Genomic DNA, 14,085 nt, shown 5'->3' with positions numbered 1-14,085 from the left:
CATGGCAAAACACGACCCTCCGTGTTGAGAGCATCTTCGGAAAAGCCTTTCGTGATGTGGGCGTGGGAGGCGAGAGTCGAGACGAGAGCCACAATCTATGCCGTGATCTGTGCTTCAAGGGGAATGACCGAGAGTCGACGGCGAGGTGAGGTCGAGGATGAGGCTGTTGGAGAAAACCGTTGCAGTTGCAGATGGCTGAAAGCGGTATGGCGATACTGAGAATAGTTGTCAGAGGGGGCTGAAGTGCAACGGCGGGTATTTGGTGTTTGTAGATGGATACGAGGCAGGAAGAGGCAGATAAGCCTACTTGGAGCAGCTGGACGATTTGAAGATTGCGATGATCATGAACCGAAAATGTGGTCTGGCATGGAGGCGGAGCAGACAACCTTCCTGTAGGGTGAGCGGCAGCGACTGCGATTTGCTGATGGTGGAAAGAGCGAGAGCTCGAGCTGCAGCAATTCGACGCCAACGCCAAAGCGCCAACTGGAACAGCCACGCTCGGAACGCGGCAGCCTTGTAGACGGTACTTTGATTGAGACGACAAAAGAGTGAGGGACGAAGTACCGCTACCTGCAGTCAGACCAGGCGAGTGCGAACAGGGGCGCCGCGCAGTCACAACCCTCCGTCCGCCGCCTCCGTCGGGCAGTGAGTCGTTGAACAGCGGCTGCTCAGCATCGTATTGTCGCTCTCGGATTTCAGTGTTGCGCCCGAAGCCACAGACGGGATTCAGTTGAAGGCCAGCGCCGCCCTCGGGCCCGAGTTTGGTGTTCCTCGAGTTCTCTTTCGGGGCAATTCGAACTGCTTCTGCTGACAATTCGCGAGGATGGAAGCGAGCGATAACGACACCGACACCGACGACGTCGACGACGCAGCCACGTGCTGTGCCGTGTAATGATGGGCATTCCAGTCGTAGGCTTCTTCGCCAGTCCTGTCGTCAGTATCTGCCAAAAAAACCTCTCTCGCGGAGTGGAATCGCACACATTTTCACAGTGGGTGATGGCACACAAATCACGGATAAATTCAACAGAACTGGGGAAGAAAAAAAAAAAGTCAATCGGCAGGCACCTTCGTGGGGGAGTCGTCGTCAGCAGTTGGCCGGTACGGGTGCATCCAATGGCGCCATAGAAAAAAAAGTCGGCGGCTTGCGCTGTCTTGATATCAAAACAAGCGGTCTCTTGGGGGTGTCGGGCGCCAGTGACGAGGCCTCGTCGAATTCCACCGCAGCGGGACAGTCGCGGCCTCAGCAAAAGGACGCAGAAAAGCAGCACTCGTTAGGACGGTTAGCCGTAAGCGTACCCCAAAAGGGCAGCTGGCGTCGTCATCCTCAGGCCGCAGACGTGTCTTCCTGCCCTCTTCCTGCGCCAGCGACGGGGTGCCATTGGCTGATGACAGGTGCATCGGCGTCCAGTACGAGTGCCCCCAGGTTGCAATGTTTCCTGCCTGCTGTACGGACGGAAGTACCTGCACCTGCGTGCGTGCCTGCCTGTCATCTAGTAATTATCCTATCGCCGGGCACGGCAAGAGCAATTCGAAAAGCAACTGCCTGATGATGCTGCATTATGCTTATGGGAAGGAGCATAGGACCAGCACCTGCTTCACGTTGGGTGCCTCTTGCTTTTCAGTGCACCTGCTGTAGGTCATCATACAAAACAACGGCAGGAAGTACCTACTGGCAACAGGCTCAACAGCACCTGCCGTAATTACGGCGTATCGATATCAGCACGGCATCAGCAGCAACAGCGCTGAAGGAAAGGCAAAAGCCGTCAGCCAAGTGCCCGGGTATCCATTGGCTCGGGCTCGCTTCCTAGCCTCTTCGCGCTAGTCCCAATGTGGATTCCTCGTCCATCGGCTTACGCGTCCCTCTTTCCTTCCCATCAGCGCCCCCCCTCCTCCAGCGAGCAGGCATCCCTGTTCAGCCCGCCCAGAAGCCCGCTTGGCCCGCTTTCTGACCCTGGTCCTCCGAAGACTCTCTCTCTCAGTCTCTCGACGGAACGGCCACTCACTCACTCACTGCAGAGGAAACGGAAGCCCCATGCCCTGTGCGGTGCACTCCCTTTTTCTGTTACAGACGCCCACCCTGCCCCCGTTAACTCCTCAGGACTGACAACCGTCCACCCCCGGTCCTGTCTGTCCTGTCCTCTGGCTGTTCCGTCCTGCGCTGTACCCCCGTACCAAGACATCCATACATCCTCTGCCCAGACCCCCCTCCCTCATCTACCCTCCACTGCCTTTTCTTGTCCGTCACTTCCTGCTCTTCTTTCCCATTTCTCCATTCATCACTTCAACCAACTCCGACTATCCAAACCACCAAACGAAACATCGTCCTGAGGCATTGGAACCCATCGTCACCAGCCTCATCATCGACTGCGTATACTACTAGGAACCGAATCCGGTCCACCATCACACCGACGGCGTTCGCCACACCTCTACCCAGCAATCCCATCTCGACACCAAAAGGGCTCGACCCTTACAAACCGACGAGATGACCGACAACATCGACGCTCTCCTCGACTTCAGCGAGTACGACAACGTCTCGTACCAGTCTCCCTCCCTCTCTCCCGCTGCCACCGCAAAGAACACCTTCTCTCGCCCATCAGTCAGCTCCGTCGCGACACCAACTCTGCCGTCCGCATCACAGCCTTTGACCGGCCCTAGCCATCAATATGAGTTGTACAAGCAGCAGACCGGCATCGTCCCCGGTGCTCTCGCAAACACCCTGGCCGTGAACGAGGCCAACCCCCAGATCACTGGCTACAACGGTGGATTCAGCCTGGACTACCTCCACGGTGGAATGAGCCCCGAGAACGACCTGTTTGACTTCAACACCTCTCCTTCCCAGAACTCCACTGGCTTGGATATGGACATGGAATTTGACTCTCCTCCCGAGTCCCAGTTCTTCTTCCCCAACCGTACCGTCAACCCCACAGCCATCGGCGGACAGGAGTCGCCTGTCGTCCCTTCCCAGCAGGGTAACGTTGGCAGACTCTGGCCCGGCATGCACTCCCAGGCCGCCCTCGCCAAGGCTCAGGCCCAGCAGAGGCAACAGCAGCAGATCATCCAGCAGCAGCAGCAGCGCCAACAGATGGGCCAGCAGAAGCAGCGCACCAAGAGCCAGCAGCCTACCGACCCCATCGTCGAGCAGAAGATCACCCAGCTCCTCAACTCTATGCGTGCTAAGCCCGCTTCCGACGACGGCAACCCGGCTCCTCTCATGAACCTGCCCCGCCCCAAGAAGGACGAGGAGGACATGGACGAGGACGAGAGGCTGCTCGCCAGCGAGGAGGGCAAGAAGCTCAGCAGCAAGGAGCGTCGCCAGCTCCGCAACAAGGTTTCCGCCCGCGCCTTCCGTTCCCGCAGAAAGGGTAAGCAATCACCGTCACCACCAGCCCACATGGATCCAGCTAACAATTCGCAGAATACATCACCCAGCTCGAGGCCGAGATTGCCAACAAGGTCACCGAGAACGGCGACCTCCGCGCCCACAACCGTGCCCTGGCCGACGAGAACAAGCGTCTCCAGGACCTCACCCGCATGCTCCTGTCTTCGCCCTCATTCTCCAACTTTCTTGACCACCTGAGCACCAACCCCCAGGCTGTTCCCCAGCAGCCCGCCCCCGCCGTCAAGGTCGAGAGACAGCCCGAGCAGCGCCAGATTCCCAAGGACGTCAACCCCTACAACAACCAGCAGCAGCAGATTGGCATGGCTATGATCCCTGAGCAGAACATGGACTTCTCCATGCTCCAGATGGAGAACGCCGACTTTAACTACCAGCCCCAGGTCTTCACCGTCCAGACTCCCGAGGCCCCTGTGTCCATCGACACCGAGGTCCTCTCCGGCAAGTCCTCCAACTTTGTCGGCGAGCACTTCGAGTCCGATGATGAGAAGATCGAGCTCCCCGCCATCGAGGCTCCCAAGTCCCTGGCTCCCGAGGTTATCGCCCCGGCTGCCGCCGCCGAGGAGGTCTTCGACGACGAGTTTGAGAACGATCCCGAGTTCGCTCTCTACCACTCTGCCCCTGCCCCTGCTATCGAGGGACCCATCGAACTGGACACCGAGGCTTTCTCCCACGTCGAGATCTTCGGTGGTGTCGAGAGCGAGAAGGTCCTTGCCCGCTACGAGCTCGTTGACGCTTCGGAAGAGGAGCAAAACGCCTGTGTCGCCATGGCCAAGGTGCAACGCATCGCCGCCAGCCTCGAGCCTGTCCTCGCGAGATTAGAGTCTCTCTGCCTCTAATTGCTCATTCGCTACTCCACCTTCTTTTTAGCACCTTTATTACGGGCATTGTGCGTTACACCATTTCCTGTGCATACTAGCTTGATATCTGGGACACGGCGTTGAGGTTGACATGGGGAAATCACTACTACATCCTAACTGGGATGGCATCTACTTTCATATTTTGTGCTTATTTTTGTATCTGTGGCGGATGAAAAGAATTCTATAGGAACCAAGCAGGTTCGGTATGATTGATGATTGTTATTGGCGAGCAAGAGATGGAATTCAACGGTCGGCCATAGTCGCCATCGTGTACTAGATAGATTGGGCGCTCCCGCAACTCGATCTAAACAAGAAAGAGAATCTGCAAACAACTTCTTCTTCCGTGCCCTCGTTCCGTGATGTCTTGGTTGCAAACACTTGCCGTTACGCCCATGGCACTTACAATGGGTCCGGCGAGCGGTTGAAGCACGAAACGTCGCGTGGTCAGCCTCAGGAAAGTGCTCAACGCATGGTTTTCAGCCGATGTTCGCATCCTCTCCACTCCACTCATTCATGCCTTACAAAACCCGAATAGCCTATCAGCGCGCCTGTCAATGAAACGCCTTGGCTTGCTTCTCAGCTTTGATCAGCTCCTGGTCTTTCGCTCTCTGAAATCTAGCTCACCACCCCGACCAGATCGCAGGAACATTGTCCGGAAATCTCGTGGCATTTCCCGAGGATTCCCACCTTCCGGCTGCGAAGGGGTCCCTGCTTTCCACGCCTGGTTAGCCATGTGTTTGGCCAGATCCTCCACACCATGGTCACCCACCCCCCCTGGTTTAAAGCCCTTGCTTCCGTGCTTGCACTCGAAGGACACCGGGATGAGGGTTGGGAATTGTAGGGAGGGGAGGCCTCTTGCCTCTTAGGGCAGGGGGGGGGGGGGGGACAGGGTGCTGGTTGGTGGCGTTGGCGGTTGCCGACCCGTGCCGATGGCCCAGGACGACGGTAGGGGGGGAGTATGGTAGTGCAGGTACGGATAGATTGTATCTTGTCTAGTCTGGTGCTTTGGGGGCCGGGTTTTCCGAAGCCAGGGACCCGGACAGACGGTGCGGCGCGGCATTGGCATTGGTTATGGACCTACTTTGTATGGTATGGAGGAGTATGGATGCAGGCATTGCGAGTTGGGATTTCGAGGGTGAAGGGTTGTATGGAGGAGCTGTTGTTTGGCGTTGTGGTCTTGGCTTTGTAAGAGGGAGTTGTATTCCTTTCACCCTTGATGGGAGGAGGTGAGATGGACGTGGGATGGCAGCAGAGTGGCCATGGGGAAGATTCTTGGCGGCGGTGGGATGTAACTGTACGTAGAGATGTCGTCTGGTCGTTCGGGTGATGGATGGATCTGCGATGTGGATGCTGCGGGATGAGGCAAATGTTGGTTTTCGTTTACGAATTTGATTCTGGTGCTTGTGAGCGTGTTATATACACGCTCACCATGAGCTGTTCACGATATTCAACGAACACAACATCGCCACCGTATGAGAAACCCGAACTCATTCACGACACATTATATTCCAAGACATCCCACTCTAATTACAACATATCACAGCCATCTACGGATTACAAATCACCCCAATCCTCCCTGATAAGATCCGCCCCCTTCTCGCCAACCATGTACACGCTCGCCACAATATTAACGTCCGGCAGGATCGGGATGATGGAGCAGTCCACCACCCGCAGGCCGTCCACGCCGTACACGCGCAGCCGCGGGTCGACGACGCCGCCGTCGGCCTCGGGGAGCATCTGGTTCGTCCCCGAGGCGTGCCAGTTGGGGATCGTGTTCTGGCGGACGTACGCGAGCACGGCGTCCTCGTCGTCCTCGGCGACGGCGGCCGCGCCGGGGGAGACCTCGCCGTGGTCGGGCCCGACGGTGAAGGCGGACATGCGCGGGTGGGCGAGGATCTTGCGCAGGTATTTGAAGGAGGCGAGGGCGATTTTGCGGTCTGTTTCGTGGGCGTAGTACTTTTGGGAAGTTAGCTCTATGTTCGTGAGGGATGGGGAGGGGGGGGGGGGACAAACGTTGGGGTTGATGAGGGGAAACTCGGCCATGGAGTTTGAGCGCAGCGTGACATTTCCACGGGACAGGGCAACCATGCTCGACGCGGTGAGGCTGATGTACGTCTCGTTGGATTTGGGGGTGTAGTACGGCGTCGGGCCGGAGGGGTAGAAGACGCTCTCGAAGAGGTACTCAATGTGGGATTGGTTGCCGAGCCCCGCGGCGAGGATGGGCTCTGCGCCAATGGCGCGCAGCTCGTCGGCGGAAAGGCGCTGGAAGGCGTTGGTGATGCCCGAGGGCGCGGTGTACTCGCCGGTGAGGTTGGCGGCGAACTGGTCCTGGGCGGCGCGCAGGGAGGCGAAGGTGGCGGCCATGTCGGTGGTGGAGAACTCGGGCGTGGAGAGGGCCATGATGGAGAAGACGGAGTGGTCGTTGAGGTGCTGGCCGACGTTCTCGTTGATGTGGACGGGCGTGATGCCGAACTTGGAGAGCTGGGCGGAGGGGCCGATGCCCTGGTTTTGGTGTTAGTGAAGGTCATGATAGGAAGGGGAGAGGGGAGTGGCTTACGGAGACCATGAGGAGTTGGGGCGAGTTGAAGGCGCCGGAGCTCACGATGACCTCCTTCTTCGCGGAGACCTCGTAAACGATGCCGGTGGGGTGGTCCATGAACGCGACGCCCGTGGCCTTGGGTTTCGCTCCCGTGGTGTCGAAGTTGATCTTCCACACGGGGGCGAAGTACAGCACGTCGAGGTTCTTGCGGCCGATGGCCTGCTTCAGGTACGAGTCGTAGCTCGAGCTGCGATGGAACTTGCTGTCCAGGTGTCCCGTCCCCTGCTTCACGCCGGTGCTGTTCCCCGTGTTGTAGTCCTTCACAATGGGGATCTGCAGCGCCTCCGCCGCGGCCTCGATGAAGCCCACCCCCGACGGCGGGACGTACCCCTGGAAGCCGAGCTGCAGCGGGCCATCCGCATACGCGGCGGGGTCCCATGTCTTGTAGCTCACATCGAACCCCTTGGCGGCGTGGTCGTCGGGCGGGTTGAAGGAGGTGCCGCGGACGAAGAGCGGGTAGACGTCGGCCCAGCCCCAGCCGGGGTTGCCGACGCGGACCCAGTCGTCGTAGACGGAGGCGCTGCCGCGGCCGTAGTAGAAGCCGTTGGTGACAGAAGAGCCGCCGAGGCAGCGGCCGCGGTGGTAGCGCAGGATGCGGCCGTCGAGGTGTTCCTGGGGCGTGGTGTAGAAGGACCAGTCGATGGCGGTGCCGCCGAGGAACTGGTTGCCGCCGGGGGCCTTGTAGGCGGAGACGACGTCCGGGTTCGGCCCCGCTTCGAGGACGAGGACACGGTTTTTGCCGGATTCGCTCAGCCGGTTGGCGAGCACGAGGCCGGCGGTGCCGCCTAGGGGGTGGGGTGGTGCAGGTTAGCCTTTCGACTTTTATATGGTTCGATTGTGATATGTTGTTGTATGCTGCCTTTTTTGGGTTTCTTGGTATTTCTTGAGATGGAGGATGGGGATGGGATGAGGGACATGTAAGGTGCGAGAGCGAGACCGACGGGGGTGATGTCACGTACCTCCTGCGATGATGAAGTCGTACTCATCCTGGATTGTTTCGCGGTCGATGCCCTTGAGCGGTGCTGCGGATGTGCATGCGACGAGCAGCGCGAGTGCGCTCTGCAGCGTGACTTGGTATTTCATCGTCGTGACTGCTCAGGCTCGTTGACGTGTCCGGCGCGATGGACTAGGCGCGACCTGCGAAGTTGGGGGCCGGCGAAAGTAACGAAGGAAGTCAGGACGAAGCAATTGATCTGTCGACTGACAAGTCTCGATGTTCCTCTTCGTGGATCTCAGGGATGGGAAAAGGGGGCTTCCACAGAAGATATACTCCTGGCCATCATCACCACCACCACCATCAATCACCCCCAATCTCTAAACCGTTGAGACCTCATCTTGGTTGGACGACTGTTATCCAAGACAAGAAAGCCTGAATGAACGCCTTTCCAGTTTGCGCAATGCCCTGCGTCATCGTACTTTTGCGCGTCAGCCCCGGGCGAAAGCGAGGCGTGCCGTCGGCGTGCTTGGCGAAAGGACGAATGTGTTGTTGTTTTGGTCTCGGCGCATTCAATAGCTGGGAGGAAAATCTGGGGGAGCAGGGGTTTGGAGGAGCAGTTGGAGCAGATGTCAGGCTTGACAGCTGCAGCGGCATCTGAGGAACCTTTGAGTGTTAGCCCACACGCTTTCTGACCTGCATACCACTAACAATAATGCGGTAAATGAGATGTCAGCTTGACAGCTCCAATAGACAGAATGGAGAGCTTTCGCGGCTCAGCAAGACCCAAAACCCAACTTTCTGCAGATCATATGAGAAGGCACCAGCGGGGGAGAATTGTGGCACAGCAGCCATTAGCAGAACACAATTGAGACAGGCCACACTCAACCAGCTGCCTACATTGTGCGCGGTCGCGAAGGATCTAAAACGACGTAGGTCAAGACATTCCGCCGACTGGGATTCCCGTCTAGCGCCGCGTCCGCGTGCCGGTGCTCCCGCGGTGGGTAGTTGGCTGCTCCCGTCCCGCGAAAAAGGTTCTGGCGGACATTGTCGACAGTTCAGCAAAAGCAAGCCACCTACAATAGGTAGCTTAAATTAAGGTCTCTTGTCGTCCAAATGCCGTGAAGAATGACTTGCTGTTTCCCTTCTTGGCAGTTTGCTGATGGAATCTGCCCTTCCTGGGTCCTCGGGAGGTAAGATACTGGACTTGGCTGGAGAGAGCCAGGATGCGTGCTGGAAGGATACAGGGCCGATGCGAAGCTCCCAGCTTTTGCCCGGCGTGCAGTGTACGACCTGCATTGTGCTTTTCCCCGCAGGAACCCCCAAGCCGCTGCCGAGCCTCCAGAGGATCGGTGTGAGATTATGGTGTCACGGGAGCGGTGATCGGGAACATGCCTACTGCGAAGAGCCATCTCTCCGGCTCGATGCCGCGTCTATTTGAAAGGTAGGCTGACTGGAGGCAAATGTTATTTGTGTTTAACCTTGTTTTCTAAGGGATGCGACCGTATTTCGGGTTCCTCTCAAATTCGACCTGGTCTCACCGTCTACCGAGCTGGCCGCGGGGGGTACGTAGAGGATCGCGCTGGCGGCTTGGCCATGCGGGCTGCGGCGCCTCGTTGATCGGCATCTATTCCGCCTTGGGCAACTTGAAGTCGTCGGTTCGATCAAGTGGTGAGCTTTCTGTCTCACATAATCCTGCTCTTATGCAGATGGAAAGCTTGGAAATAGTGAGACTTGGGAATATCCGAAGCGCTTGACTATTATTGCCTGCATAGATTCAGGCGATTTGAGGAAGCGAGAATACCAAGCGACGGCAGAATATCAATAGTAAGTGCGTGATATCAGCCGCAGGGTCAGATTGATGGTGCGTTATGCTCCAATGCTAGCAATATCTGCCTTGCCATGTGCCCAGATGTTGCACAGCTCGCCATGGCCCAAGTATCCCAGGGAACTTAGTGAAAAGTCCGTAGGGCTTTCTCAGGGGCTTCGCTACTCAGAATGATGTGTAAAAGGTGCTTGGGATTTTCCCAAGCTCTTATTGTATTGGCCGCAGAGAATTTTCACGACCTTGTTGCTTTAAAAGCCGTGAAAATAGAAGAAATTACGACGTTCGGATATGATGCCGATCATCATTGTGCCTCTCGTATACTGAGCCAGCCACAGACCAATGGTAAAGTCCAAAAGAAACCGTAAAGAGTGTCTGGAGCCATCTTCCCTCCCAAGGCTTTCCTCCTCCTTCTGTAACCAATCCATCGATAGAGACCCCATCAGCCCATCCCCTTTAAACATATTCTTCTCCATCTGACAAGAAACCCAGCTTCCAGAAACTTCCCTGCGAGCCAATCTCTGAATGGCCGAAAATTAGAGAGGAGAGACTCCTCGAGATAACGTTGCAAACCGCACCTTGTAGACCGGGCTTTGATTGTCTCTGTGCCGAATCTGGTCACATAACCTGAATGACCAAGCGAATTAGGTCTTCTCGTCCAACTTCGCGGGTGCCGTCCACTATCCTGCAGATCCGGCCCTCTACGGAAGACCTCAATTATCGCAGACTGGGCGGGGTCCATCAGACCGCCCAGCTCTGCGAAATTGCTCCATCCGGCATGCCCCCCGCGTCCCTCGTACAAGTGCATCTGAGGTTCCCAGAGGAAGTCCACACAGGGAACCGAAAGAGCAGCGCTTGACCCCACCATCCAGGTTCAAACGACCCCTAGCGGAATATCTGATCTCAGCGGCTAGCGAGGTCGAATGCTCAGCAGGGCGCCGCCAACCGAGTTGGTAGAGTAGCAAAGGCTGTTTCCCCCGGCTCTATATGCGGACCCCCCCCCCCCCCTATGCTTCAGGCGCACCTAAGCGAAGGACTCCGGAGGCAGACCGAATAGAGCACACTGTCAAGGGTCATCTTGATCACAGATTTGGTGTGGGATATTGAGGGAGTTTGAAACGTTACCAGAAGATCAACGATGCCCAGATGCTCAATCACCTCTTCGGCAGCGTCGAGCCCGCCGTCCTTGAAGACTGCGCCGACTACTGCCTCCAGGGTGTCAGCTTTAGTGCGTTGAGACACCATCCCCTGCTGGGACGGATTTCTGACGATGCACCGGGTCAAACCGACAGCGTCACAAAGCCTAGCTAGACGCTCGTTGTTCGCGCACATCTGGATTCGGGCGTTGGTGTTGCCTGTTTCGGCAGTCAGAATAGGCCTGCGGCCGCCTGTCTTCCTGTACTTGAATGATGGCTTCTTTGAGAAAATACCGATGCTAATGTTATCATCAACGGACATCGTGACAATGACGACCGAGATAATCCTGTCGCCGAGTCCCGCGAGCTGCTTGTTGCCCTCGCGCAAACTCCGCGTGCCCACTCTCGTCACCGGAGATCCTGCGGCCTGGAGCGCTTCCCAGAGCCAGCGAGGGTCTTTGAAGTCGTACCCGAGGATCTCCTCGGCATCAGACATCCTCTGATCGGCTTGGAGAGGGTTCATTGTTGTTAGAGGGCGGTGGCAAGTATTGAGAACAAAGTATGGACAGCTTGCTGGCTTAGGTGGATGAGATTTACCAGACTGTTTGAGAACTTTCGGGGTTTTGAGGGGTTTTAATCTAACACTTGTACCCCTCTCAAATAATCGTCATAGTCCAGCCACCACGATGACTGCTGGCTGCATCATGGACGTATTCTTTTCTTTTTCTAAGACCTGCATTGTTAGCCAGCCACAAGAAAGATGTTGCGCTGTATGTATGTATGCCATTCTCTACTAAGCTGTGTCTTCCAAGCGATAAGAACGGATCATTAGTTAAATCATAATGTGCTCATCATCTTCAGTAATGATCAGGGCCGAGCCTCTTGTTACCAAACTGGGACCAGCCCCATTGCCGTTATCCTCGTTTAACGTGGAAACCAAAGATAAATACAAGTACCCGGCATGTTTTGATACGTTGCAACCAGCTCGATCCGAAGATTTTCAGTCAAATTTGTTTCTCTGGCAAGAATGATGAGGTGTAAGGTCAGGTGGTCCTTTTTGCAGTCATTGCCCACGCCGACGTTGTCTCCTTGAGGCAACAAAAGTTCTTTTTGGCCTTCAGCATCTAAGTGCGTGGGCCCACTGTATGTCAACATCTGAGCCACTATGAGGCCTCAATATTGATAAAACTGACAGGGGTAGGACTGGTTCGAGAGGGGTAAGCCGAAATGATGGAGGCATCTCTGCTGGGCTCGTCAGCCAATTTTCGATTCTTCAACCATTTTCATGTCACTCCGCGTCCGTGACCCGGTAGAAAACTTCGGAACCAACCATGTCTAAAGTTGAGCATTACTCGTTCTACGACGGCCTACCCGAAGGGAAATGGACTCGCATCTTACTGCTTGAGCCAGGGGCTTACGACGACCCTGTCAGCTGCTCATGTATCTCACACCATTTCGATCCGCAGGTCTGCTATAAAACGTCAAAACGAACGATCCTTAGATAGACTCAAGAATATGAAGCAGTATCTTATGTTTGGGGGAGCACGCAAGATACCGAATCCGTAGTCTGTCAGGGTCTTGAGATTGACGTGACGGCAAACCTCGTCCAGTCTCTCCGCCAAGTCAGATATGCAGACCGCCCGCGACATCTATGGGTTGATGCGCTCTGTATAAACCAGCGCGACCTCCAAGAAAAGGCATTTCATGTCAACATGATGGGAGAGATATACTCGCATGCCTGGCGAGTCGTCATCTGTCTCGGTGACGACGGACACAGTGGCGAGGCTGCGAGAATCGCTTTCGACGCGATTCAAGACTACAATCGTGTTGCCGCGAAGTATATGACGGAACTTCGAATAGTCGACGGCAGTGGCTGGAAGCCGGCAGATGATGAGGGAAATTATGGTCTCATTACTGGCGAGAGGCTATTACCTGCTGTGCAGATCTTCAAGAAGCCGTGGTTCGGGCGAGTCTGGGTCTTACAAGAAGTCGGTCTTGCTAGAGAGGTACTCCTGGCGTACGGCAGGTCAAGTATCAACTTTGCTGAGATCATAGACTTTGCCCAGGCGTGGGCGCAGACGGGCAACAATTTCCCCGGTGTTTATTTCAGCTCTGGCCTTATTTCCGGGCTCTTCAACCACGTCTGGGCAACGTACGCTGAGAGCGTTGACCAGTCGTGGTATCGATCTTCTTTCATCCTCACCACTTCCGCACGGCAGGTGATGAGAACAAATAAGCCGGAGTTTCAGGACGTGCTGTTCAAGGCCAGACACATACAGAAGGCGACGGACCCACGGGATTTCGTCTACGCGCTTCTTGGACATCCTCTTGCAAAGTCGGACGACGGGCAGCTTTTGGTGGAGGCAGACTACGAAAGGACCATGACGGAGTTGAGACACCTTCTTTTCTCCCGCCTCAGCGAACGATCTCTTCGGTTTCTTGGCTTAACGTGGCACAAGGTTCCCGAAGATCTCTCCAAGGGACCATCATGGTGTCCCTATCTGGATGCTCGTCGACCCTGGACGATGAATAGCAGATACGATGCAAGCAGAGACGAGAGCCCTTTAACCCAGGCAACGAATATTCAGACCCGGGTAGTTGATTCCTGCCTTGAGACGTCTGTCTATATCATTGACACAGTCTTCCTCTATGGCAGTATAGCTGGAGGAGAGCCGTCCCTGGACGGTGGTGCGCCAGCCGAGGATGCAGATGCCCACCGTCTGGCTACAGAAGCAGCACTTGTCAACCGGCCCAGCATCGCGGAAGAATACTGGGCTCTGCTGGGGGCCACTGGAAGGAGTCATAACCTCGCCTATGCGGACAAGGCTCTCGCGTTCGCCAGCACCCTTTTACACGCATGTGACGCGGATGACAAGGATCCCGCCTCAATTGCTAGGAGCTTCAGCGACTTTTGCAAAGAACACTGTCCCACAATCCAGGATCGCCTTGAAAAGCACGAGTGGCTCAACCAGTGGGCTTCGGCTGAGACTCACTTCATACCATTCGTACCACGTACAGCGAGTAGCATAAAAGGGGAGAAGCTTTTCACCACGAAGAAGGGGTACTGGTATGTGCGAAAGTTTTCTGAAGAATATGCTTTGAATTCTATTCTCTTGCTAATCAACTTTAGTGGAACAAGTACCCCGTTGATCAAGCCCGGCGATTTGATATGCATCATTCCATCTGTCCAGACACCCCTGGTGATAAGGCCCGTTGAAGGAAGAGACAGAGTGTTCCATATTATTGGCTCATCCTATGTATGTGGAATAATGTACGGTGAGGTTTTCAAGACACCGGAGCCGGGTCACAGCTCCCCGGAAGTGTCAATTGCTCAGTT

General features: G+C 55.9%; 4 protein-coding genes across 4 annotated transcripts; 2 read left to right on the top strand and 2 right to left on the bottom strand.

Moving 5' to 3' along the window:
- Positions 1 to 2,482: 2,482 nt before the first annotated feature.
- Positions 2,483 to 4,233, top strand: MBZ1 (BZIP-type transcription factor MBZ1; the record flags this gene model as incomplete). The annotated part of the gene is made up of 2 exons (XM_037317548.1): positions 2,483 to 3,362; positions 3,416 to 4,233. The coding sequence occupies 2 exons, from the start codon at positions 2,483 to 2,485 to the stop codon at positions 4,231 to 4,233; spliced, it is 1,698 nt and encodes a 565-aa protein (XP_037183974.1).
- A 1,575-nt stretch (positions 4,234 to 5,808) lies between these two features.
- Positions 5,809 to 7,936, bottom strand: patE-1 (Dehydrogenase patE; the record flags this gene model as incomplete). Its single annotated transcript, XM_037317547.1, has 4 exons — positions 5,809 to 6,210; positions 6,268 to 6,756; positions 6,812 to 7,638; positions 7,813 to 7,936. 4 exons carry the CDS (start codon positions 7,934 to 7,936, stop codon positions 5,809 to 5,811), a joined length of 1,842 nt encoding a protein of 613 aa, XP_037183975.1.
- A 2,690-nt stretch (positions 7,937 to 10,626) lies between these two features.
- Positions 10,627 to 11,271, bottom strand: rnc (Ribonuclease 3; the record flags this gene model as incomplete). The annotated part of the gene is made up of 1 exon (XM_037317546.1): positions 10,627 to 11,271. The coding sequence occupies one exon, from the start codon at positions 11,269 to 11,271 to the stop codon at positions 10,627 to 10,629; it is 645 nt and encodes a 214-aa protein (XP_037183966.1).
- Positions 11,272 to 12,460: 1,189 nt separating this feature from the next.
- Positions 12,461 to 13,965, top strand: CGCA056_v002286 (uncharacterized protein; the record flags this gene model as incomplete). The annotated part of the gene is made up of 2 exons (XM_037317545.1): positions 12,461 to 13,819; positions 13,879 to 13,965. The coding sequence occupies 2 exons, from the start codon at positions 12,461 to 12,463 to the stop codon at positions 13,963 to 13,965; spliced, it is 1,446 nt and encodes a 481-aa protein (XP_037183967.1).
- Between the last annotated feature and the right edge of the window lie 120 nt (positions 13,966 to 14,085).

The sequence above is a fragment of the Colletotrichum aenigma genome (assembly GCF_013390185.1).
Source record: "Colletotrichum aenigma strain Cg56 chromosome Unknown KSG_Cg56_contig02, whole genome shotgun sequence".
Classification (NCBI taxonomy): domain Eukaryota; kingdom Fungi; phylum Ascomycota; class Sordariomycetes; order Glomerellales; family Glomerellaceae; genus Colletotrichum; species Colletotrichum aenigma.
This window is presented reverse-complemented; position numbering and strand designations above follow the sequence as displayed.